At 32.0% G+C, this 27,881-nt stretch overlaps 1 protein-coding gene and 1 long non-coding RNA gene across 2 annotated transcripts; both read right to left on the bottom strand.

Annotated features, from left to right (window-relative positions):
- Positions 1-12,926: 12,926 nt before the first annotated feature.
- On the bottom strand, positions 12,927-20,314 carry LOC143080573 (uncharacterized). The gene is made up of 4 exons (XM_076256476.1): positions 19,986-20,314; positions 18,842-18,955; positions 16,810-16,886; positions 12,927-13,704 (listed from the first exon to the last, which is right to left on the bottom strand). Exons 1-4 carry the CDS (start codon positions 20,137-20,139, stop codon positions 13,606-13,608), a joined length of 444 nt encoding a protein of 147 aa, XP_076112591.1. The 5' UTR covers positions 20,140-20,314; the 3' UTR covers positions 12,927-13,605.
- A 1,931-nt stretch (positions 20,315-22,245) lies between these two features.
- LOC143080572 (uncharacterized) lies at positions 22,246-27,026 on the bottom strand. The gene is made up of 3 exons (XR_012979741.1): positions 26,925-27,026; positions 26,401-26,730; positions 22,246-22,534 (listed from the first exon to the last, which is right to left on the bottom strand). It is a non-coding gene; the product is annotated as an uncharacterized LOC143080572 (long non-coding RNA).
- Positions 27,027-27,881: the final 855 nt, after the last annotated feature.

Below are 27,881 nucleotides of genomic sequence, written 5' to 3'. Positions count from 1 at the left end.
AACTGTAAATATGACCATTATAGGTAAAAAAAAAGCGTGTTATTTGTAATTAATTTCATAGACATGCATTGCGCCTTTTGTGTTTTTTCATAAAATACTGCATATTTATATTTTCTTTTTCTTATTTCACAGTTATGTTGAAGAAGTTAAACCATTTTGACAGACATATTTTTTTGTTCAGATTTGTTCCGCGTTTTGAAAATTAAGCGATTTTTTCAAAGATTCTGAACTAGAATTTACATAAATGTCTCTCACGATCCGTTACCAGAGCTTTCACGATCGTCTCTCAATACTTGACCGCCGTTAGTCATTCTTTCACGATCATTTCTCTCGTTAAACCGAATGACACCCGTGAGAATGGAACATTCGTGTAGAGATAGTGCAAAAATCTATGAATGTTAAAACCACTTGCAAAAATTCTATAATGAGTCCGTAAGTGACCGGTTGCAAGACGTAGTTTATCTCCAAATAATTTTTCCCTCATCTCAATTTGCCGTGGTAGTCCAAATTTCCCCATCACGGAATGCACAGATGTACAGTTTCATTATATCTAGAAAAGTTGCATGATATTACTTGGATAGAGCAAAATAGATCATGTCCCCTTCCCATCCTCTAAAAAAAGAATGACAAACGTTTTGTACTTTACATATTGTATCGTATGTATAGACAATAAAGACGTATATGTACACGCTTTGTACCAATTATTACAATCACAACAATAGATAGCCCTTTACAAGTACATATCGCCATCATCTCTAACCCAAATAATCCAGTCGTTATATTACGTTCACTACGATCATTCCCATAACAATAAACGGTAGTGGATAGAGGGCGTTGAATTACTCCAGTTACATGATGTCGAATAACATTAGAAAAATATCTTTTATATATACAAAGTCATCGTTGTATTTATCAGCAAGCATATGATGGTACCTGTTACCTATTAATACGGCCTTTATAAACGTAGACAATGCAACATTTGTAATATACAAACGATATACATTTAAATAAAAATATAAACGTAATTATAATTCAGTGATTAAAATTAGGAATAGTTTAACTCGGTTCACAATTTTAAGTGCAGCAAAAAATAAATTAACAATCGAAATTCAAAATGTGTGTGTTCTATTTCAAAATATCGAGATGCAAATTTAATTCAACTAGTTGATATGTGCATTTTACTTCAAATATAATTTGACAATTAACAATAACATTTATTAACTTATTCGTCAATTAAGGTTCTTAGCGAGATTTTGTATCACTTTTTTTTTATAATTTGCAATATCTTGTTTCCCAATCCACTATAAATTAATATGTTTAAACTAACACAATTGTCATATTTTGTATAGATTAGGCATGAATATCCAATTTTGTGTGATAAAAAGAAAACTTCACCATATAATTTCAAGATAAAATGTGAAAAGACAGCTCTAATAACAAGATTTTAGATAAGAAAAAGAAAACGAAATGGGGTCACCAAACTTGTTTTCTTGCTACACATCAAAATAGGTAAATTCACAACACTTTTCTTTTTTTTTATAGAATTACTGTATCTAAGTTATCTATACTACTATTTGAGTTATCTCCCCTTATTTGGCAAAGTTGATTTTTGTTTTAATCAAACAAAAACATTGTGGTGTGTAGAAAATTCAGACACAAAATATGATAAAACACATAATTTTCTACATTAACTTTAAAATTCCTACACATGAATTACATATTACTCTCAAAATTTGCACATTTCATTAAAGATCTAGACCAAGTATCATCTGCTATACTTCCAAGATGGAGGAAGACACCCAATTGTTCTATTTGACGTCAATTTAGTTTTTACAGAAGGAATAATTGGCCATTGTAACAGTTTGCTTTTCCTTTTTGTTGTTTCAATTATATTAACCATCGTAATTTCAACAGTAAGGACTGACACGTCTATATTTTTTATCTTCTTCTTTGTATTTTTTATTCCCTGATGAAAAATCTTACGACCTAAATTGATCGTAAGTTATACTGAAATGTTCATGACTTACATGTACGATTGATTTTACGTTAATTTCCCCGAGTACGCGAATATTTGCACTTTATAACACAGACGGTGAATACAGAGAAGTAGATTTTTTTTCGTTTAATTGTCCCGTGACCATATTATTTACTTTTGCTGTTCAGTATAGTACTCTTTAATTACAAAATGTTTTGTGTTTTCTGTACATTTCCAGTTCCCATTCTCATTAACAGCAGAGAAATGAAAGAGATGCAATTAATTGGTTAATTTCAATTATCACAACGGTAAGTGATAAGTCAAGCTACACAAAGGAAATATTACCATTTTTCTGAACATATCTTAACATATGTAAACCAGCATGAATGTGTACATGTACAAACTAAATCTGTGATCTGTAAAGCTTAAATTGTTTTAAATTAGGGACTTGTAAAAACCCAAACGAAAATGGATCAGACCATAGTGTTCTGATGCTGGAGAAGAACCAAATTAACCTTAGACATGGTTTTGTCATAAAAATGTTAGTGAAATTGCCGTATTTATGATATATCGTGTATGTTATGTATAGTTTGATTTGACATGACATTCAACCCTTAAATAATATTTATGTTTTTATTAGCATCAGAATAATGTTTACAAAAAAAAATCAAATTTGATTGATTGTTGTTTACTTTATATCAATTGACAAATAAGTATGCATATTCAGGACATAGAAATAATACTGTATACCTTTTTAGATCTGACGTGACTTATTAATACATGTAATAGTTATCCCACGATGACGCGGTGTGGCAGTGTAAGATCAACCCGATGGCCGGAGGCCAGAGGATGATCTTACACTGACACACCAAGTCCGAGTGGGATAACTATTTTACATCCCAGCTGTTTTAGATTAGACGAAAACCATTTACAATTCATAAAATCTAGTTTAGAACGCCACACTACCATTATATAATACACTTTATACATTACTATAGGATAAATACCCTTTTTTGACCCCCGAACACGATGAGTTTCTATTAACTTTTAAAATCTGTGTCACTATAGTAAATATTACAGTAAGCATGTATCGCCTTTTCTAACAAAGAGCTTCGATTCTTTTGTTCTATTTCACCCGGGTTTCCGACTGTGTAGATTTCGAAAACGAGTAGGCTAACACCGTGGATACAAGGCAACACTCCGTCTCGCACCCGCCAAGTGATTAAAATAAGTTGCAAAACTTGTTTCCCAATCCACTATAAATAAATATGTTTAAATTATCATCCAGACACAATGTCGACCCCAAATATATAACGCACACTTAACAACCTTTCATTCCGTTGTAAACTGTATTTAAAGTAGGATATATATATACGAACAACTCTGGTGAGTAACACATTTTAATTAATTTCTGAAACACTGGCGTTTTATTTAGGATATCTTTTGATAAAAAAAAGCATTGGAATAAATTACTATAAAAAAATTGCTCTTCGTGGAGCTTTGAATTAGAACACAAATATCGTATCTTGTCATACATGTACTGGATTCAATTCCAATAAATCCTCAGCTTGTATTTTTTTCATTTCTGGCTATTCCTTGTAAGCTTAGTCCAAAAGTGTTGTTTGTATTCCATTTGTACATATAATAGGCAGTCTAGCCATAGGGTTGTCAATTACTATATTACTCCACAACCTCACCCCAGTCATTTGATTTTTAATAATTCTATTTTTCATCTTCAAAATTTAAGACTTCTACCTAAAGACGGGCATTCGTATGAACAAAATTCAATAACAACTCACATAAAAAGGTACATAGTACACATATTGTAGTATTGGATTCCCTGTCGTCCCTACACGATATCAGCTGGGCCATTCTAAAAGTATGGAGGGTCAAATTGACCATACATAAATGGCTGTAGAGATCACGACTGTAGGAGGGATCGGCTAAAATAGATGAAGGGGAATTTTCGAAATACTACAAATTTGACTTATGAAGGGTTTCGTGATTGTTTTGTAGTGTTATAACTTGTGTGGATGAGAGGCAGCATGTATGATTAGGGAACAAACTTAAAACCCTATTTACAAATGGACAATTTCAGTCTATCTAAGTTTAACCCGACGTTGAAAAGTGAACGATGCATGGTGTAGTTCTGTTTCTGTTTTTATTCCATGTTACCTTGTAATTAGTAATACAGTAGTAATTTGAATTTAATGGGAAACATAAACATGTGACCTCTTTGTCGTGCCTAGCATAAATAGCGCGGGAAACATTTATGGCGTCTCAATCGGTCAAAACTAAAACAATTGTATCCAATGTTATAACTTTGTAATATTAATTCTTCAATGATTTATGAAATGATTATGGATAAAAGTCAGCACTGTTATAGTCATCTTTCAAATGTTTGTACATACAAACGTACCTATAAAACTGAAAACTTATACCTGGCACCACCGATTCTGATTATGTCGCAAGTGAACACCCTTTAATAATGAATAACATGAAAACTGGTACTGCACACCATAATGATTACACTAAAAAACGACTTCCTTTACTGCACTAGAATACTTAAAAGTTATGTTTTATATCTACAACAAGTAAATGTTCATCTGCGCATGTTTATTTACACCTTTGCTCTTAAACTTCCAACCGATAAGTACAGTCATGAAGTACTAAAGGAAAGCCCAAGTTTAAGCGATATAGCTACTTGCAGTTCTAAAATTCGAGCAAAGTATATTGCAATCTGAATGGTATTACGATGGAGATCAACTGTGCCCCTTTTGATACCAATATATATTCCTTTGCTGTTATGCACATTTTTTATTGAGGGAGACGACTTTTTAAGGTTATTTTCCTTTGCCTCCTTGTATACGTTTCTCAGTTTGGTCGATATACTTTTGTTGGCAGCCATGTCTAGTTTTCAGCGGAATAATTTCATAGCTGGCATTTTACAACATAGATATTTTAAAAACAAATAAAGGCTATGTACTGATTGATAATTTAGTTTTAGATGCATGATTTGTTTTATTAGTTGTTAGTGGCTTTGAACTAGCTGTCAATAACTACGAGTTCTCTCAGATTTGTAATAAGTGTCTTTTTGTTGTTGCTATGTACAATTACCCTGGAACGTACGTATAGTATTTGTATTTGTATCCATCTGATGAGTTAATTATTATATAATAAGCCTTTTTCGATTGAATTTTACACCATATGACCGTGACTGCATCTGGTGTATTATGTAGTACTGTTATACCACTGTCCCATGTTAGGGGGAGGGTTTGTATCCCGCTAACATGTTTAACCCCGCTACATTCTGTATGCATGTGCCTGGCCGAGTCTCAGGTCCGAGTCAGGAGCCTGTAATTCAGTGGTTGCCGTTTGTTTTTGTGTTACATTTGTTTTTCGTTCATTTTTTGTGCATAAAATAGGCCGTTAGTTTTCTTGTTTGAATTGTTTTACATTGTCATTTCGGGGTCTTTTATAGCTGACTATGGAAAACTGGCTTTGCTCATGTTAAAGGCCTACAGTTGTTAACTTCTGTGTCGTTTGGTCTCTTGTGGAGAATGGTTTCATTGGCAATCATACATCATCTTCTTTTTTATATATCAATGCATATCAGTCTTTGAAAAAACTTGTTATTTTGAAACAGAGTATCGACAATACTTAACAACAACTAAATAAAAAGAAATAGTTAATCCCCAGCACACACTCACGCGTAGGTCCGAAAGTAAGGATGACCTTTCATATTTCTATCACATTTTTAAATTACTACTTTTATCGTTAGCTAGCTACATATTATTGACGAGTTTACCGCACATTTTGACTCAGTCATGTTTTGATATAACTAAGAACAATAGTACATTGTCGACGTCTAATATGTAAGATGTGTATGATGGGAAAACCCATTTTATTAATCATTTGCGGTGATGATAAAGAGTTTTTCATCTTAAAGAGTTGATCATCCATAAGGCTTACTTTAGTCATTGATGTGCCCTTAAAAAGATTAGTATAATTTCTTGCTTTGTGTTTTGACTATTGTGTTATTTATTTATGGTTAAAAATGGTTAAAATACGTTAACAAAATTTAATCTGGGCATTAAATCGTTAGTCAATAGGCTTATATTATGTCTTTCATTAACATAATTTTTTGATTTATTGGTCCCAGTGGCAAATATTTCATGCATATTTAGGATTAAAACGAGATAACAAAGCGCACTAAAATGGGTCGCCGCGATGAAGGGATGGAAATTACGACTGCTATCCAAAGAGGGCATATTTGATAGGAGATGACATTTTCCTTGAAAAGGGCCACCTACACATCACTCAAAGTTGTTATAATGCACTTTCCTTGACATCTACGCTGATACAATAAGAGACGAAAAGGTTTTACTTTGTAACCTGCACAAACTTCTCTTTTTTGTGTAAAAAGATGTTAAAATATATTTTAATAACCGATTAAATTTAATTGTAAAATAAAACTTCATTTTGATGACAAGTCTCAAAAATAAATTTCTTTTCAGCATGAAATTGGCAAATCTCAGTGATAATGTAGATCGACTAATTACAGCTTTTAAACCCGCCCGCCCTGATTTACCTTTAATAAACCTGATAACCTTAACCATATGATTATTTATTTTTCACTAGTCAATTACTTGCATCGAAACACAACTTGATGAAAAACTTATAGCTCAATATATTGCACAAATAATTGACATATTTTGCACAAATAATTGACATATTTTGCATTCTTCGTTGACATATGGTGTACAAATATTTTTAAAATTGGTATGCTGGTTCACATAATTTTGTTTTAAGCTTGTTGACTTTGAAAAAAACAATGCATAACGCAATTATGGATGCTTTTCCACAATGTAGACCTATTGCTGTCGTTTTCATCTGGCTCAGAACTTGTGGAGGAAAATCCATTCTGTTGGGCTAAGTATAAAGACAAATTGAGTGCCATTGGTAAATTGCTATCCCAATTGATTGATAATTCATAACATGTGTACAACTGGCTTTACGGAAGAGGTCTATGACGATAAATGAAAAATACCTATAATTTACCTGTAATTAAACTGTAAAATTATCGGCTTAAAGTCATAAGAAACCTCAAATTAAAAAAAAATATGCATATGTTTTTTTATAATAACTAAATGGATAGTTTTCATTATACAGCGTATGTACATATACTTTTTTCTGAGGAAAATTCTTTAATAATTTTTCCACATTTAGAAGAAGTTTACTTATATTTAATTGCTTGCTTCCTGGAAGCAATTCACCGACATATTTTTCGTATGCATAGTGACCTGAGCGTGACCCTCCTCGTAAAAATCCGGTGATCGCAATACACATGGATGTGTAAAAAAGATGTTAAAATGCATTTTAATAATCGATTATTTAAAATTGTAAAATAAAACTTCCTTTTGATGACAAGTCTAAAAAATAAATTTCTTTTCAGCATGAAATTGGCAAATCTTAGTAAAAATGTAGAACGACTATAATTACTAAAAACTTGTGGAGGAAAATCCATTCTGTTGGGCTAAGTATAAAGACAAATTGAGTGCCATTGGTAAATTGCTATCCCAATTGATTGATAATTCATAACATGTGTACAACTGGCTATATTATGGGAAAAATAAATTCGGCGCAAATGAAAGAAAAAATCGGCGCAAATGAAATGCAGATCGGCGCAAATGCAAAACCATGCGTATTGCGATCACCGGATTTTTACGAGGAGGTTCACGCTCAGGTCACAGTTTTACAGTTTAATTACAGGTAAATTATAGGTATTTTTCATTTATCGTCATAGACCTCTTCCGTAAACACAGTGTACAAGCGGACAGTGACACAAAACGGAAGTTGCTGATCTGTCCGACGGCGATCGGCTCGTTGTTTTTCAAAAAAATATAGAATATCAACACAAAGTGTCCCATAATGGATTGTTCAGCAGCTCAAGGTAAGTGAATAACTACAATGATGTATTTTTGACCATTTAAAGCTTATTTTATGCTTTTAGCATCAACCGTCTTTTTAAAATAACTCCTGATCATGAAGAGGGGTCAAAATTTTGCGATTTTTCGAGTCATAAATCTTAACAAAACTCCGAAAATTCAAACATTTTCAAGATTTTTAATCGATACATAGTTGAATAATCATATTCCGCATACACACAAAAGTTTGGTTCATTTTTTTTTATTATATTGTCACAATTGAATCTTTTCTATTCAAAGTGTACTGTCCGCCTCGTTGCCACCGTATGTTTTCATACTGTCCGATTCGTTGGTCATATTCATGATCGATATCTTAAGCAAAAGTAAGATTGAAACATGCAATTTATCCACATTTAAACTTTATTCAACACAGATACTGTCTATGATTATATATGGAAAATATTTATAGATTATATATTCAGCTTGGATCTCGTGTCAATTAAAGGGGGACATTGGTCACTCTTCCAGAACCTTTACTCATGTCTGCTGCTCGTATTCATCGTTTGCGGACCTTGTTGTTAGATTCTAACTAGGGTTCCCAACCCCGGACCCCCGACCGCCTGGATCCGCAACTGCCTAAGCGATTACAAATACATGTATTAAGTAACGTGAATGTATTCATATTAATTTATTTAATCGATGATTTGTACATATAAGAATTGAATAATAACTCATACAGAATAAATGCAAGTTATGATAAAAAAATTTAACAAGAAAGGCTTCACCGCATACTTCATGTTAAATGTGTGTATATAAGTATTCTTACCTCTACTAAGGCAATAGGAAAACAAACTCATGGACCATTCAAGTACACCGTAACTTTTCAATTGATTCTTTTTGACTTGAATTCCAAGCCATGAGATTTGTTTGATTATTGGTGAAATAAGACGCAAACTGGGTGTAAGAAACTATTGTTTTGATTTTCTGTGTCAAACGTTTATAAATATAAAAAAGAAGATTTGGTGTAATTGCCAATGAGACAACTCTAAACAAGAGAACAAATTAAATGACACAGAAATGAACAACTATAGGTCACCGTACGGCCTTCAACAATGAGCAAAGCCCATACCGCATAGTCAGCTATAAAAGGCCTAGAAATAACTTTTGTTGCATGGTTGTATTTTTCATGAAAAGTTATTACCCCTATTTATGTTTTTGAGTGATAAAAATAACAATGTTCCACATGAATGTATGAATAAATATACCATAAAAATCACCTACGTGCCCCATTTTCCTAAAACAAACTAGAGAAACGTATATTAAATTTTCATGTGCATGCATTAACAATGCTTTTTATATGTAATAATCAGTAACATTTTATAAATGTTGATATTTCCTAGGAGATCGGTCATGAATGTGGATAAATTGCATGTTTCAATCTTACTTTTGCTTAAGATATCGATCATGAATATGACCAACGAATCGGACAGTATGAAAACATACGGTGGCAACGAGGCGGACAGTACACTTTGAATAGAAAAGATTCAATTGTGACAATATAATAAAAAAAAATGAACCAAACTTTTGTGTGTGTATGCGGAATATGATTATTCAACTATGTATCGATTAAAAATCTTGAAAATGTTTGAATTTTCGGAGTTTTGTTAAGATTTATGACTCGAAAAATCGCAAAATTTTGACCCCTCTTCATGATCAGGAGTTATTTTAAAAAGACGGTTGATGCTAAAAGCATAAAATAAGCTTTAAATGGTCAAAAATACATCATTGTAGTTATTCACTTACCTTGAGCTGCTGAACAATCCATTATGGGACACTTTGTGTTGATATTCTATATTTTTTTGAAAAACAACGAGCCGATCGCCGTCGGACAGATCAGCAACTTCCGTTTTGTGTCACTGTCCGCTTGTACACTGTGGTAAAGCCATTAAAATAAACAATTATCTGATTATACATGTTAAACACGTGTTCAATACCCCCTGCTTTTTGTTATTTGTTTACTATAAGGTAACAATCGGTAAACTTCGGTTTCATAACACGGCATTTAATGAGCAGCCATATGTGTTAAATAATAACAGACAGAGAGAAAAAAAATTGACGATTGTACGATATATTTGAGTAAAAATTGATAAAATCGTGCACAGAGGACTAAGTTTACGATATATACATGTATTGGTTCAAGAATCGGATAAACATTATTTTTCACCACTCACTCGTTTCATATGACTTTAATTAAATGAAATGTAGATCGGCGCAAATGTAAAACGCCGCTTTCTTAGTGGTGTTCTCGGTTTGAAAATTACACAATACGTCGGGAAAAAAACCAAAACGTCATCGAGTTGCTGCTGGTTTACTGATTGTACCAAAGGTAAAGTAAATATTAGCCGATGTGTTTGTGCTTACCATTTGATATGAATTCTTATACATATTAATTTTCATTCATCTTCGGTAAATAATCCCTCTAGCCAGGATTAATATACCATAATGGTTATATATATGTTCCAGACCATATGAGTATTTGGACCGTACGCGTACGGTCCGGACCGTATACGTATACTCGTACGGTCCGACCATACGCGTACGGTCGGACCGTATGAGTATACGCGTATGGTCCAGTACGAGCTGACCATACATGTTATTAGATCATATGGGTTAAATTAAAACAAAAAAACATTAATCACAATCTTTATTTTTAGTTTAACTAATTAATATTATTACAATTACACGGATAAAATGAACAAATGAACCATTAAAATTAAATATTTGTTTAATTGTATATCTTGATCCTAATTTTGGTTCTCTCAACCAATGTTACACTTGCTACCACAAGTAACGTACTAATATTTTTTACATTTACATTTTTGCAGTTCGTGTATGTTCCTTAGTAGAATGAAATTCAAAACAGTGTGGCTGTGGCCATTGAATGACACATTAAATTCATCCATTGACTGGGACAATTTAGGTGAACGTTTGTATGTAACGACCATTGCTCACTGTGTACTTTTTAAAGACACTTAAACTATGGGGTCACCAAAGGTCCTCAACACCTTAATAAAGTATTTCAAAAAATTAATCAGGAATAACACGATGTTTTGATTTATATCAATTGTATAAATCAAAACATAAAGGTTATTCCTGATTAATTTTTCGAATTATTTTATAAATTAAAGGCGTTAAGAAACCTTTGGTGACCCCACAGTTTAAATGTCTATCGTAGGTTAGTCGTGAACAGTGGTCGTTACAGACACACGTTCACGTAAATTGTCTTAGTCAATGGATGAATTTAATGTGTCAATCAATGGCCACAGCTACACTGTTTTGAATATCATTCTATTTGCATTTATTTGTAAAGTTGCTAAATATTCTGAAAAAATTGTCCTCCCACATTATATTTACTTCCGATATCATTTTCAATTTTAGTGATCATAATTCAATTATTTTACTTAGTGATCGACATGCTAAATACAAGATTAGCGTGAGTTTTTTTTAAATCATTATAATTTAAAGTTTTTTTTCAATTGCAATTAAACTTTTTTATATCAATTTGAGAGTTAAGTTATATTGATCTGTTATATGTTTCTAATCAATTTGACAACTTTTTAGTTTTAGTCAGACCGTACGCGTACGGTCCGACCGTATGAGTATTTTGAAAAATTACGCATACGGTCCAGACAGTATTCGTACGGTCCAAATACTCATACGGTCTGGAACATATATAGTCCTTGAAGTTTTTAATCATCCTTTGTTTTGATCATTACTGATAAAGCTAATAAGTGCATTTTCGCGTCAAAATTTAAAGTGTTGTTATTATATTTCCATCTAAATAAATATATTTGGAATCCTAACTCAAGTTTCAAAAAAGTAAAAAAAAAAGCAGTTCCGACTGTTTTATTAGTGGAAAAACGTCCAGTATGAACAAGGAACCTTTAGCAGGAAAGGTGGCAATCATTGTCAAATAAGGTAGTAGTCAAACAAACTTTGCTGCATCATAAGGGACGACATAAAATCTTTATGTAGGATAAAAAACTTAATTCACATAGTTCTTTCACTGACCCCACCCACCCCCTCTTAAATTAATTTGGGAAAAAATTGATTGACCTATAAGCATATATGTAAAATAGATTTTGGATAATCAAAATTTGCAGCAATTTCACCCCCGACCCCCCCTCCACCCCCCAAACTATTTGATTTATGTTTTTTTCATCCTACATTGATCTTTTGATGTCTTCCCTAGGAATTGACCAGTAATGAGCACCATAGATGAACTTTTTACACAAGACCCTTGAAATTAGTAATGAAATAGTGTTAATAGTTAGCTATCTGCATCAAAATTATGAACTGACTAGTAAGCCTTCTGCATCAAAACTACAAACATAATTTTCAAACCATATTATTCTTTATTTTTAAGGTAGATCATAAGTAAATATTTTTTGAGACAGAATTTTCTTATTTTTAGCCAGAATGAAGATTTTAATATGCTCTTTTCAAAAATATAATAAAAAGGAGGGGTCACCGTGCTATTTTTCAAGCTATGAGTCGTTAAAAAGTGCCTAAATTTGGTTAGATTGTTCATGGAAAAACATTTTTGTGCATAAAAAAAAATCTATGAGATAGAATTTTGAAATAAATTGTGAAAAGATAGGTTTTGTAATATGTTTTAAGAAAATAAAAAGAAAAAATGGTGTCACCGAACTTGTTTTCTTGCTACAAGTAAAAAGAAAAAAAATCCCTATCTGTCCAGTATAATTTTTGTACTAAAAGAGTTATCTTCCCTTAAATGACTCGTTTGAAAAAAATGTTTATAAAAGCAAGAAAATTGATATTTGTTTAAATATTTGGGATTATACAATAAATTGCCAAGTTTTCTTTATATTATTAAACAGTATAACCATTAAATTGCAAATCTGTCTTCAAATTTGCAGATTTTGGCAAATAACTAGACCGATTTTTTACTGTGATTGTTCAATCCAAGATGGCGGTATACCATGAATCTACCTTAATGTTTTCATTTTCCTATTTGCTATCATTTACCAAGCATAAATATACAGTAGTATGTAAGCTATGAGTTATTCCTCTTTGTTCATCAGACATCAGTTTTGACAATTTAATTTTTTCGCTTGCGTTGAAGAATCATTTGTGGCCGTAGGCTGTTCTTTGGTCGGGTTGTTGTCTCTTTGACATATTATTCGTTTCCGTTCTCTATTCTAAACTTATGGTTGTTAACACCGAGAGACGCACAGACGGAGAGACTAAAATGCTCCTATTTCTCTACTGTAGGTGGCCAAAAAGTTAATTAATGCCAACTGAATTATTATTTTTTTTATTAGAAAGTAAATAAATTAACTTAAGTGACAATTAAATGAATGCTATGGTCATAAAGCATACACATGTACAGGATGGACTGAGAATGAATTTATAAACATAGGCAACTATTTGAATACTAAAACAAATTAGGTAGAATTTGTACAACAAGATAACTGCAGGGAAAGGTGAAAGGTGAAACTAGCTGCCACATCTGAGTTATTGATATAATATACTTTTTTTTATATTTTTTTTTATTTTAAAGATTTATAGAATTCAAACGGACTTAATATGTTGCTTATTGGAGAAACAACAAATAATGTCCTTGGATCTGGTGAAAACCAAACGAAGTTTGAGTGGTTTTAAGTCTAATATGCGTCACTGCTATACGTCTTGTATTACAGAACATACTGTAAATCGTTTTCCCTTGTCACGTTCATCCATGTTGAGTGTCACCTCTTCAAATACCTCATTTCTCATTTTCTGAAAAAAAAATTAATTTTGATGTTTTAAGCCCTTGTCACAACGAACCTACGACACATCTATACAGCGCCACGACATGAAATTTGGTGAAATCGCGGGTCATATGTGGTCGTCGTAAGACAATCGAACGACAGTCGCACGATATTTTGAGCATTGTGTCGCTATCGTGTGTCGTTGGACGAAAACTGGACCTTTTTTGCTCTACGATTTTTTTATCGTGTCACTGTCTTGTGGCTGTCGTGAAGGTTACTTACAATCGTCGTCCGACTGTCGTACGATAAACACATTTTCGTGTGTATCAATATAATGCATTTTTATCAATTAATCGTCGCAAGATAATCTCACGACTGTCACAAGACACTCGTGATACAGTCGCACGATTGTCTCACGAATAAAAAAAATCGTACGATGATCGCACAACATTGATTATCTGTGGTACGACAGTGGTACGTTCGTCGTGCAACGTATTTTCGTTGTATTTAGAAGAGCACAATTCGGCGGGAAAGAATGTTTGAAAAAACATACCGTCTACCATTTAAACAAGACGACGATTATGCTTGTCCTTGCTGAATAGGCGCCTTGGCGGACTACAACAAAAGCAAAATATTGACCTGTTAGAGATGATTCGAGCCCGTGAACAGTATAGGAACCAGCGAAACACCCGACGTTGGTGGGTTAGGCCATGGATCGAACGTCGCCTGATGTTTGGACAGTTTAGTAGACTGATTTAAGAGTTGGAGCGGAAATCTGCCGGTGATTTCGTTGGATTCATGCGGATATAGTCTTGCATGTTTCAATAGCTTTTGTTGAGAGTCGCATCAAAGTGGCACGACAGTCGTACGACAGTGGCACGATAGTGATACGATAGTGATACGACAATAACATGCACATCCCATGACATGAAAACCTGAAAATAGCCCAAAACAACTCACGATTGTCGTACCATTATCGCACGACTGTCACACTACCGGCTTGTGACACACACACGACAGTACAATTACAATTTTTTTTTGTTCTGTCTTGTACCCATCGTGGACATGTCGTAGCTGATGTGACCACTCGAAAAAATTGTTTTGACATTTTGCACGACAGCACCACGACAACTATTTTATAGATCTTACACGGCAAAAAAAAATTTGTACGATCTGTTGTGACCGGGGCTTTAGAAAACTGACATCTTTGTCATACAAGTGAGAGATCTAACTATAACACCAGATGTAATCCTAACTAGTGTGTAACAACCTTGACTGGTTGGTTATCCCTGGTACAATCGGTACGGGTTTAATCAACCAAGTCAGGAATATGACAGTTAATATTCATTCGTTTGGTGTGTGTGATCTTTTGATTTTGCCATTTTATTAGGGACTTTCCGGTTTGAATTTTCCCCAGAGTTTGGTATTCTTATTATTTTAATTTCGACTTGGCATTAGATTTTTACATGTCGGTAAGACGACGAGTCTAAATAAACTCACGATTGTAATTTTATAATTGCGCCAGACGCACGTTTCCTCTACAAAAGACTCATCAGTGACGCTCGAATCAACAAGAATGTGTCCATAGTACACGGATGCCCTACTCGCACTATCATTTTCTATGTTCAGTGGACCATGAAATTGGGGTCAAAACTTTAATTTGGAATTAAAATTAGAAAGATCATATCATAGGGAACATGTGTACTAAGTTTCAAGTTGATGTAACTTTAACTTCATCAAAAACTACCTTGACCAAAAACTTTAACCTGAACTTTGCACTATCATTTTCTATGTTCAGTGAACCATGAAATTGGGGTCAAAACTATAATTTGGCATGAAAATTCGAAAGATCATATCATGGGGAACATGTGTATCAAGTTTCAAGTTGATTGAACTTCAGCTTCATCAAAAACTACCTCGACCAAAAACTTTAACCTGAAGCGAACGGACGCACAGACGGACGGACGAACGAACGGAGGTACAGACCAGAAAACATAATGCCCCTCTACTATCGTAGGTGGGGCATAAAAATGTTAAAAGGCCAAATAAAGTACGAAGTTGAAGAGCATTTAGGACCAACAATGCCTAAAAGTTTTGCCAATACAGCTTAGGTAATCTATTCCTGATGTAGTAAAGCCTTAGTAGTAGCAAAATCTCAAAGTTTGTAATAGTTTGTGGGATTGGAACTATGGTTTAAGTGTATTATTGACCGTTGTTTTAAAGGACCTTTTCCATTTGGCTATTGTGTTGTTGGTTTTCATTCAAATTATGGGTTTTTATACGAGCTCGATGTCTTCTCCGCTTATTTGCCAACCTTGCATCACAGAAAGGAATTCTTGTTAAACATAATAAGAAGTTCTTGATACATGTATATATATAGAGATTAATACATGGCCTTTTCCATATCAGCCTGGGTATCATCCCGAGACCCCCATATCAGCCCGAGACGGAGTCGAGGTGCTGATATGGGTCGAGGGATGATACCCAGGCTGATATGGAAAAGGCCATGTATTAATCGCTTTATCATATACTTCCGACAATAGTTTTATGTAAGGCAAATGAATAAATGCAATAACTAAAACAGTCAAAAACTTTATAAAGAAGTTAAATTATGAATGAAATATACTATAATTGTTCAACAACAGCAGCACTACCTCCTTATATAATAATAGTAACATTTCCTATAGAGGCATTTTGAAACATTGAAATTTTGGAAGAGTTTTATGATCATTACTACTCGGAGTCTCCATGTTTGTTGTACTATAAAATGATTCATAATTGTCATTGGCATTTTTTAGCAAGTACTAAACTACCCACAAAAGTTCCCGTAAATTTTGACGTCGTCATAAAAAATATCTGACGTCACAATGGAAAAGTAAACAACCGATACCTGAAACACCGGAAGTAACTTGCACGAGAGGCACTGATATGGGTTTTGTGCACGAGATGCACCTGATATGGGTTATCAGCCCGGGTGGGAAGATATGGCTTGTGCACTTCCGCTCATTACACATATGTAAAAGCTATCATATCAATGCTAAGTATATGATAAATGTATATATCATTCGAACTTTTTTTAGGTTCAAAGCCAACAGTTGAAATATAAATGTTTTACTCAAATTTTAGTACGTACCGCTATGGAATATGTATTGAACTGTTTCTCGTGTCTGTGGTAGCATATATTTTCCCTCTTTTGCGCTTTCTTTGAAACTTAAAAAAAGATATTTTTTTATTCATTAAATTGATAAAAACTGTTTTAAGGTAAAGGATAAATTCTATCTTTATTGTAAAATAATTGTCTCAAAACATTTTACACCATCATGACTTAACGACAGAAGCACGTAAAACAAACATGAATAGAGAGGATTGAGGGTATAGACATACCGACAACTAAAGTGACTAATTAGCAACTAGAGGGGTTTACAAATTCCAGTCTGCAAAAATAGACTGAGTGAGTCTATAGAAGATATGAATAAATTAAACAGAAAAAATATACAAAATATTAACGATCAATATCATTCAAGTGCTCCCAATACCTAAACATAAGGAATTAATATAATAAATAAAAAATACTAGTTTCCTGCAAACTTCTATCGCAATGACGTACCTTCACACTAAAATATCGGTAGCTATGTTTTCATTAAATAAATACTAAAAGCAAATTCGTAAAAATTACAGGGCGCCGAAATCTTTTGCAATATTACAGACGTACTACCGGTATGTACACACTATGCACAGAACTAAGCTTTTTGTAGTAGTTGTAAGATAGAACAGTTTTTCAATATCATCAAAGTGTGAATACAAAAGTGGATTTATACTGCAACTAGTTGTGTTTATTTCCTAAATATAGTAACACAGCTATATTTTGTGCAATGTCAATTTCATCATGGAACACTTTTTCCACAGTCAAGCGCTCACTTAGGAATGAAAATAAGTTTGAAATTTGTGGTACAATTTAAATAGCTTTGAAATTATTTATTTAAGTTGCAGTATAAAAACAATATTAGGTCAATGTCAGAAAAATATCAATTTTTATGTACTCGGCGCAAAACTATGGAAGGGCTCGGTAGAATCTCGCCCTTCCCCAGTTTCTCAGCCTCATACAAAAAAAATGACATTTTTCTGACATTGACCTAATATTGTACAAATGTATATGAACTATTACATGATACACTGATAACTTATTTAAATATAAAAAATACGGGATCTGCTAGTCTGTCTATATAATTAGGAAAACAATAACGGTATAGGGTAACGCACATACGGTTACTTTGAATTCTGTCTTATCGGAGACTGACAAAGGATACGTAATTTTACTTATACGATCTGATTAAATAAATTTGCATGCATTCAATGATTGGGACTGATTAAAACAGATTATACGTTTTGGTTTTTAAGATTTTTTACAGACCTTTAAGTTCGAATAAAGATTGATTATGAATCATATCCGTTTTCGGTTATTGGTCATTGTGTCATCTTCGGTTACGGTTTCAATTGGCGACCAGGGCTGTGATTATATATTACAAATAGATAATATATCTCATTTTGGGGTTTAAGACAAGTAAATCAGTCCTATAATGTTGTTATCTAGACATCTAGATAGATAAATACGCATTTTAGGAAATATTGCTTTTCAATGGGTTCTTTTGTGTTAAATTTCTTTTTGAACAGGTTAAACATGAAACCCGTTCAAAAAGAAATTTAACACAAAAAACCCATTGAACATAAATTATTTATAAGGTCATGATTGGTGCTGATATATATATATATATATGGTATTCCGAAGCAGACTCACTTTCCCCACGTTCGCTATAAGGTTATGTTGAAGTGTTTTTGCATGTAACGCAGGTAGGATTTCAATGTATTTATATATGCAACTGTAGAACATTAATACACATATAACTATCGTATTTTATATAAGTATCACGTCATTAAAGTCCGAACAGTTTTTGTCGAGGTACTTAAGACACAGTCCGATGAAAGGAAATGATGACTGTTAGGAATACAAGATACAACCAATTTTTCATGAGTTTTCCTAGCATTAACATCAAGGTTTTAAGTTATTTTTCTATGTTTCAACGGACGAATAATTGTGACAAAACACAACAGCTAATGCTTATTTTTCTAAATGAGACAACAAATTAATGCTTAGGGACACCACCTACCTCTGTGTTTTCCAATTTTCATCAAAACAATAGCAATAATCAACAATAAAAAACCAGCACTTCCACATGATAGTATAGCTAATTTGACTGTGTTGGGGTTCCAACTTCCTTTTCCTTTAAAAATATCTCATAAATTATAAAAGGCTATGGAAAAATCTATCATATATAATAATACTTTATTTCCGTAAGCAAATACAGCTTATTGGATTTACACAATATAAATATCCAATAGATAATATACAGCATAATATAACATTTATACACAAATTATACAAATTAATGAAAGAATTAAGCGGAGTATGACAAATAGACATATTAAACTAAAAATAAACATATGTGTAAACATTTTTGATCGATTAGCATACGATGATCCTTTTTTGTGTTTTGTGCAGCTTTAGATTTTAGACAGATGTCACAGACTGCAGTTTCAGCCCTGTATACACTCCATAAAAATATTTAATGAACGTTTGGTACTATTTGGCACTTTAGTTTCAGTGGAGATTACAGCATATCATAAGAACGACCTATAAAAGTTAGTTCTAAAAGAGTTGTCATAACCAATCGACAATTAACACATAAATTATCTTTTCCGACCGTTTATAAAAAAGGATTAAACAAGTATGTAAATTGTAGATCAGGTTTTGTTTTCTTAAAATACAAGTGGAGGTTTGTACTAGTTTAATCATTTATTCGGAAAAGATAACAATTAGTGTCCTCATATAACATGTATAACTTAAACTATTTAAAAACCTTTTCATAACTGAAATGTCGTCATTTATCTTTATATTTGTATCTTTTCCATGCGCATGAATATGTATACAGTTATTTGACACGATCAGGTTCAGCTGATGATCGGTACGGCGGAAAGAATCACACAAAGTCATGATCACGTGAAAATACATCGCTTCAAGTGATAATTATTCATGTAACATGTAATTTTAACAATAATATGCGGAAATTAATGTTTGTATTTCAACCTCTATAAACTGTCTTCATTGATGTTTAATGGTGACTCGTTTGTTTAAGTGGACCAGTAAAGGAATTGATATACATTAAATCATACATTTAATTGCAGGAAAGCAATGTTAAATGATTGTTTAGATTTTCATTTTAGTTTATAAAACATCTATATGAATGCACTTACGACTTTTTGGCAAAATTACTGTACAGTAACTTGTCCCATGTTTATTAGACACTTCAAATCTATAGCTTCTCGCGTCTTGCTGATCAACGTCAGAAATCCCCATAATGATTTTGGTTGAATTCAGGCGTACTTGATGATTATACATTTCTACCATTGTTTGACTTTCAGTTATTGTTACTTTGTGTTTTGGTGACTGTTTTACAGGCAAGTCCTCTTCCGAATCTATCAAGTTGCAAGTTATTTTACTTGAACTGTAAACATCGACTTGTAATGTGATAGAACCATCTGTTTGAGCAATTCCAACAGTTTTACCAAGACAATCTGGCTTTCCTGTATTGAATGTATTTTGACAATATATATTCAGAAAAATAAGTTGACAATTGATTATAATGCAGTTCAAATAGTAAATTTTCAAGGAATTATGTCAAGTTTTTTTTTATTGTTCCGAATCTATAAAAGTTACGAATGAATTTTACATAGAATTCTACAATAGATCTACAATAATCACAAAATTAATCAAATTGACTCAACGAGGGTGAATGTTTACCTTGATATAATGATTACATCAAATTGAAACAATCTGAGCGAGTTCTTACAAAGTTTGTGTATTGCTGAGGCCAAAATGTTGACGATCATTAAAAAAATAAATAAAATAAACATCATTCATTTTAATCTGCTGCAAAAATGTATTACGTATTGTTATATACTTTAATTTATTCACTGTATCAGTCTCATTAAGTATATATATATATATATATATATATATAGCTTATATTTAAGCAAAACAAAAATAAATCGAAATATATACGGTAAATATGGATTTTTTTTCTCATGAATGTGTACAACTGCACGTCTGTGCGTTTTATTTTCTTATTATCGGATGGTTATTAGATATAGCAATAGTCATCAGTATTTTTTGTAATGTGGGAGTCGTTTTCCACTTTATTAAATGACTATTGTTGCTGTAACTTTGTAATTTTAGATTATAGGTGCTATTATAATAGAAATGACATGTTAAAAACTAATAAGGAAATCAGAAACACATTTACAGCACAGATAAAATATATAATATTCAAGAAAAATATCACTCCACACATGAAATTATGGACAAAAGTTTTGTAACGCATTCGAAGTAGACCCTAACAATTAAGCAAACAAAGAAGACCTGCTTGTGTCTGTTTGAAAAAGTTTGATGTCTACTGTACTTACAACGATATTGTTATGGTCATGGGAAATATCTATATTTATGTCAAAATTTTTGATCTAAAGTTTTAAATTTAATACATAGCCACGTGTCATGTATACTATTACTTTAATTTAACGTTATAATCAGAAATCAGTTTACGGAACTTAACTCTATATTAAATTTGTTGAATGGTTAATTTATTGAACAATGACCCCTTTTCTATCAAAATCATTCTTTAGAAGCTTAATTGTGGGAAAACCAATAATTAATTAAAGCGATCTACATCATAAGATGTTTTAACTTGAAATAACCGCAAAGCATGTTATTATTGTATAGCACACGGAAAGTACCAGCAGTTTAATTCAGATGAGTATTTTGGGTTTGATTTGTTCAAATTTTGTTTGTTTGTTTTCTTTTGCTACGGATTGTTCATTTACTTAGTAAAAATCAAACCATTTGCTTCACCCGTGAAGAAAGTGTTTACAAATTGATTGACATACGCATACCTTCTCTCTTTTGGTGTGTAGAAATAGATTTTACAAATTATAATTTGTCCGGAATATTTGTGCAAAATATTAATATCTTGTGACTCTTCTTGATAGGGTCATATTTATAAATTAACTGTTTAGAAAACTTTTAGGAATTTTGGTTCCCAATGCTTTTCAACTTGTTACTTTATTTGGCTTTTTAAACTTTTTTGGATTAGAGCGTCACTGATGAGTCTTTTGTAGACGAAACGTGCGTCTGACGTAAATACAAAATTTAATCCTGGTATCAACAATTAGTGTATTTCTAACATAATTTGGCAAAACAAGCATAGTCACTGTCTTTGGTTAAGCTTATCATTATCATATTTTCATGACAACATACTACTGTTTTCAACAATAAAATTTTAAGTTAGAACTTTGAAATATATTTTGTGGACGTATATTGGTATCAGATATTTAAAGAAAACATATTGAAATTGAAGAATACTGTTTCCTGTTTAAGGAGTGTGCTTATTTTGAAAATATGAAATTATCAGAAGAAATGCAAACCATAAGTGCCTATCTTAAAGAACTGTTATTATTACCTTTAAACATCACATTTGCAAACCCACTTTGAAAACTGCCTTCGTCATTTTCTGCCATGCGATTATCCATTTGACAAACATATATCCCGTCCAAATTGTATATAAGTCCACTGTTTCCCTCCAAAGTGTCAAAGTTTAGAGTTCCATTCTCGGTCCCATTTAGATATCTTAAGTGTTTCCCCGTTGACGTTTTGTGTTCCCATCTAGAGAAGCTATAGTTATTTGGAAAACTACTTGTATTACACAACAAGGAACCATCGTCAAGCTGAATAACAGAGATTTCTGGTGCCTCTGAATTAAAAATTAAATATATTCTAATGAAATACTTTCGTACGAACATATTTTATTGGACGAACTCATATATTTTGATGTGGAAACTCCACGTTTTCCTTGACCAACTAAAGGATGCTACAATCTTGTTTCATTATCATTTGATTCCGTCGATAATGAATAGAATAATCACAATTCTGAAGATCAACTCCTTTAAAATTCTACTCTATCTTGATGCGCACATACAAGTTTATCTTCAGATACTTTAAAATGTATTTACTTTCAAACTTTGTTTTAGCGCAAAGTAACCTTTGTGATATAACGCAAACCTTTGCGTTATAACGCAAATATTTGCGATATAACGAAAACCTTTGCGTTATAACACAAACCTTTGCGAAATAACAAATTTTGAAAGTAAATACATTTTAAAGTATCTGGAGATTAATGTGTTTATAACGCAAACATCTTGATTTCAATTATTCATTTAGTTTTGTGTATATGTCATTCTGTCAATAATTTCGGTTGTGATTTCCTGGAAAAAAACCATAAATACAACATTTACAAAGCCAAATCATTATAATAAATATGCGTAGGAATAAGGGAATACTTGACGTGCAATTATATATAGATTTAGAATGATTTGTGCATTCATACCACATCTTCTTATATCTATTATCCTACTCAGTATTCGTCAATGACATGTTCTAAATATTCACGACAATCATTTTACAAAGGGGAATACATTATTTTAAAAGACAATAACAATCAAAACCAAGGAGTAAACAAAGACTCACAAAACCAAAGGACATTTACATCAACATTTAAAACATGAATTGGCCCTTAGTACATAAGGCCTATATATAGGATTTACGTTAAAATAAAGCTGAAAACACGTCATATATTAATTCTGAAGATACGCTTAGAATTTCGGATCTAACATTGTGGTCGCAATCTTGGATCTAAAACAGTTTTGGTTTATATTGTTACGGATAACATAAATGGGCATATATGGAAATAAGAATCAAAATATATCTTAGATAACAAATAAAAATAAAATAGAAATTTTATGAATTTACTTAAAATATCACTAAATGATGAGCTCTGACTCCGACGAGCCTCTTCACACTTGAATAGTAATTCTCAGTTAATTATTATATGTTTATTGAAGGAAACGCTGCAATTGATTTTGAAGTAGAGAAATGTATGAGAAAAATATAATACATGCAATCATACAACTATTAAAAGAATTAATCATTTCCTGTAGTTAATGATACTAACTAAAAAAATACATGTTTTGCTTCCCTGGTTATAAATGAAAACATGACTTTTTGCCTCTATATATATTATTTGGTTTTTACAATAAAAAAATTCCGAATTGCAACCGCTCGTAAATGGATTTATGTCTGAAACGCTTTTTTGATCGGAACATGACCAGAAAGTCTGAACTATAAACTATTTAGTCATGTTTTTACTTTCAGTCGCTTTTTAGACTTATCCAATGCAGTAAATTCGACACAGTTCAGGCAAATCGCTAACATCCGATTAATCCACTGCAGATCAAATTCGGCTTCCTAGTGAGCTGAATGTGTGTAGAACAGATTATATTAAGCAGGCACAGTGAAAGGAATGAATATTTCTCCTGTTTTCATATTAGATAAAAAAAAAATAATAATTTAAATTCACCTACAGTTTGTTCCTTACTTTTTGTGGAAAAAATGAAGGATAGATGAAGAATGTTGACAACTGAAATTCCTATTCTTGTCAAGATTAAGTAGAGCCTGACGTGATAAAATCATTACGATTCTTATTGAAATATTTGGATCTTTTGTAATTGAATCGAACCTTTAAAACACATTCGAAAGGCATCAATTTCAATTTGATATAATCCAAACCGCTACATGTATAAAAAAAACTTACCTTTAAAGCGATTTTATTTCATTTTCTTGGAAGCAACACGAAGACACCAATGACGTTGCAATTTTAATTCAATCGCGTGCATCCCATGTTTATTAGAGTTCGAACATGGTTTCATTTACAAAACGAAAGAAGAGCGTCATATCAGATTTACCACTAAGTTGGATATAATTGCCTGTCTTTTAACGCATATAATTTCACACCCAGTTATTACTGGAGTTTGTATTGGCCAATCTTTAGTATTCTTTGTAGTATTTTGAACAGTCATTTTTTTTTGCATATTTGTTGTTTTCCTTTATTTTTCTAAAGAAAGTTTGCGTAAGAATGCATGTGTGTATGGTTTTAAATGTATTTTTTTTAACCATTAGCTATATTTGTAGATTGTTTGTTTGCAGGCATACTTTTTTATAATTGAAAATACCATTAATTATTTTTCTACAATCTTTACCTAAATTCACAGTTTAAATGCTACATATATACATTATTAGACTATAACTATATCATGTCAGTTTTTTTTATTAACCCGATAACCAAATCATATACGCCTAAAATAGATGAAACAGATTTTTGCAACATAATAGAAATAGTATATATAGTTTACCAAAAACCAAAATTAAGTTACAAAGTTAAACTTTAAATTGTCTTTGGATACAGAATAATTCAATTTAGTTTGAAACACACTGTGTTTTGAAATTTAAGAAAAACATGTACAATTTGTAATTTGGTATGAAAGCTATGTATTACGCTGAATAAAACTTTTGATCTTCTGGATAAACACAAGTTGGTGAACAAGGCTTTTAAAAGTATAATAATGTTATAGATTCTTTTATAATCAAAAATATCCGAGTAGTATTTGATAACAGTTAGACTGTGACCATGTGAGTAATTAGTTATCAAAGGTACCAGGATTATAATGTAATACGCCAGGACGCGAGTTTCGCCTACATAAGACTCATCAGTGACGCTCAGATCAAAATAGTTATAACTCCAAACAAGCACAAAGTTGAAGAGCATTGAGGACCCAAAATTCCAAAACAGTTATGCCAAATACAGCTAAGTTAATCTATTCCTGGGATAAGAAAACCGTAGTTTTTCGAAATATTCATATTTTTGTAAACAGGAAATTTATAAAAATGACCTTATAATTGATATTCAAGTCAACACCGAAGTGATGACTACTGGGCTGGTGATACCCTTGGGTACGAAACGTCCACCAGAAGTGGCATCGACCCAGTGGCGTAAATAGTTATCAAAGGTATCAGGATCATAATTTAATACGTGCATGGACTGGAGAAATAATTTGACTCTATATCTCTTCAACAGACTCTTTGTTAAGTTATTGATATACAGGCGAAAATCTCTTTTCTATTTATTTTCATACAAAGTCGTTCTTGAGTTAAAAAAAACCTAATACAATAAGCAAGCATACAATTCAAGTTAAGCTGAAATAGTTCTTCAAATACAAAAAAAGGTTGATATGAATAGAGACATATATACATGTATAAATGTCTCTGTTAGGAATGAATCATTATATTTATTCTCTTTAAATATGACATTTGAATTACATTCCAAAATATGTACAATCTTTAATAGACATATAATTTGAATATGCATCCACATGCGTGAATAGACAATTATTCTTGCATTTTTTTTGTACGGTAAAACCTTATATAAGGCTTTTGAAAATTATACAACAACCGAAAGATATAAAAGCAAGCGACATTTGTAGTTCAAAACTAGTCTTCAACAAAAGAAAAATGAACAAAACGCCTCAAGCATGCTCATATCGGAAACTGTTTACAATAAATGAAAAGATGATTGTAATATCGACTCTCTCTCGATCGAAAAAAAGGATTTCCTGTAGAACATATCTCTACCAAAACAAAAGATAAAAAATCCTAAAAGCAAAAAACGTGGAATGAAATAGTACGAAAAACAGTCATCACAGAAGAAAAAATCTAACTTACAATTACCTATTATGCACAACTGTATACAGTACTGGACATATATTTGATATATTTGTTCGCAACAGTATTTTCCACCATCAGCTATCGAGATATTAGTTATTTTCAAATTGTATTCTTGAAGGGTGCGATTGATACTAAATTTGTTCGAGTGTTGGATCTTTGTGTTTATTTTTTCTTGTTGTGCAATCGTTTTTCCATTCTCCCAAGTGTAGTACGTCGATTGTTGGCTGACAGTACATTTCAAAACTTTTGTAGATCCAACTGTTGTAAACATTGTAATATTGACTTTATTAGTATGCTTGCCGTAAATGTCATCGTTTGCACATGAAGCTGTAACTAAAAAAGAATTATTCATTACAATGTTTTGGAACAACATAAAAGAATTTTCATTTTTAAAAGGCTACAGAAACAAATTGTGCCAACAGACGGAATGATGTGGAAAATGTAAAATTTTAATTATAAATTGTCTAAAAACGGTTACAAAATCAATAAACCATTTTACATTCACAAGATATACTAATTTTACAAACCTTCACATAAACATAGAAGTAGGGCAATCGCCTGTATCGAAAACATTTTACAATATTATTCAATGTATACATAATAGTTACTTATATAAGGAAAATACAAACTGACCTCAATAGTCTACATAATGACTAATTGATGTTCAATTAAGTATAAAAAACTTTTGAATTTCTTCCGCAAGTATTTTCATTTCCCATCGATTGTGTATATATTACATGGATAGAAAAACCAAAATAAGTGGAATTCTTTGAAAACACGTTTGCAAATACTTATTGACCTGATGCACTTAATTCCGAGTCAAATTCTTTGCATCGAGATAATTGTAATGACATTGAATTCTGAACTAGTAAGATAACATTATGGAGAAACTTGTTTGACTTGTACATGTATTCGAGACGTTGAAATAGAACATCACTATATAATGCGTAGGAGTCTAGTTGCAATTTTTATCAAATTCTTCCTCCTGTTTTCAAAATAGAGATATTATAAATATAAAACAAAATCGTGTTTAGTTAAAAGCTATGCTGGGGAAGTTTGTTTTACAATCCATCCGCATTTAACACCGTTTGCTATTAACTCTTGGTATGTACAACCTCTTTGAGGTAGATAAAACTCTATCAAGCATATTGTAACTATTAGTATTATTTGGAATGATTATAATAATTACAATGCATACACTGAAAACTAAAAACCGTGCAATATGAACCCTCACCAAAATGCAGTGGTGAACTCAGGGGCTAAGGAAAGGTAATTAGTAAATTCCCCACCTGTGGTGCCAGTCGTATTTCTATTGTACTTCATACAAAAAACAACAAAAAATGAAAAGATAAAACAAAACAAAAGCCGTTGGCATTTGATAACGACGAGTGCACACGTTTCCGTCGTTGAACACTAAACGAACATATACGAATTGTTATTCAAAATGTAATTGTACGTACTATGATATATAGGAAGTTGACCAA

The sequence above is a fragment of the Mytilus galloprovincialis genome, chromosome 6, assembly GCF_965363235.1.
Source record: "Mytilus galloprovincialis chromosome 6, xbMytGall1.hap1.1, whole genome shotgun sequence".
NCBI lineage: Eukaryota > Metazoa > Mollusca > Bivalvia > Mytilida > Mytilidae > Mytilus > Mytilus galloprovincialis.
This window is presented reverse-complemented; position numbering and strand designations above follow the sequence as displayed.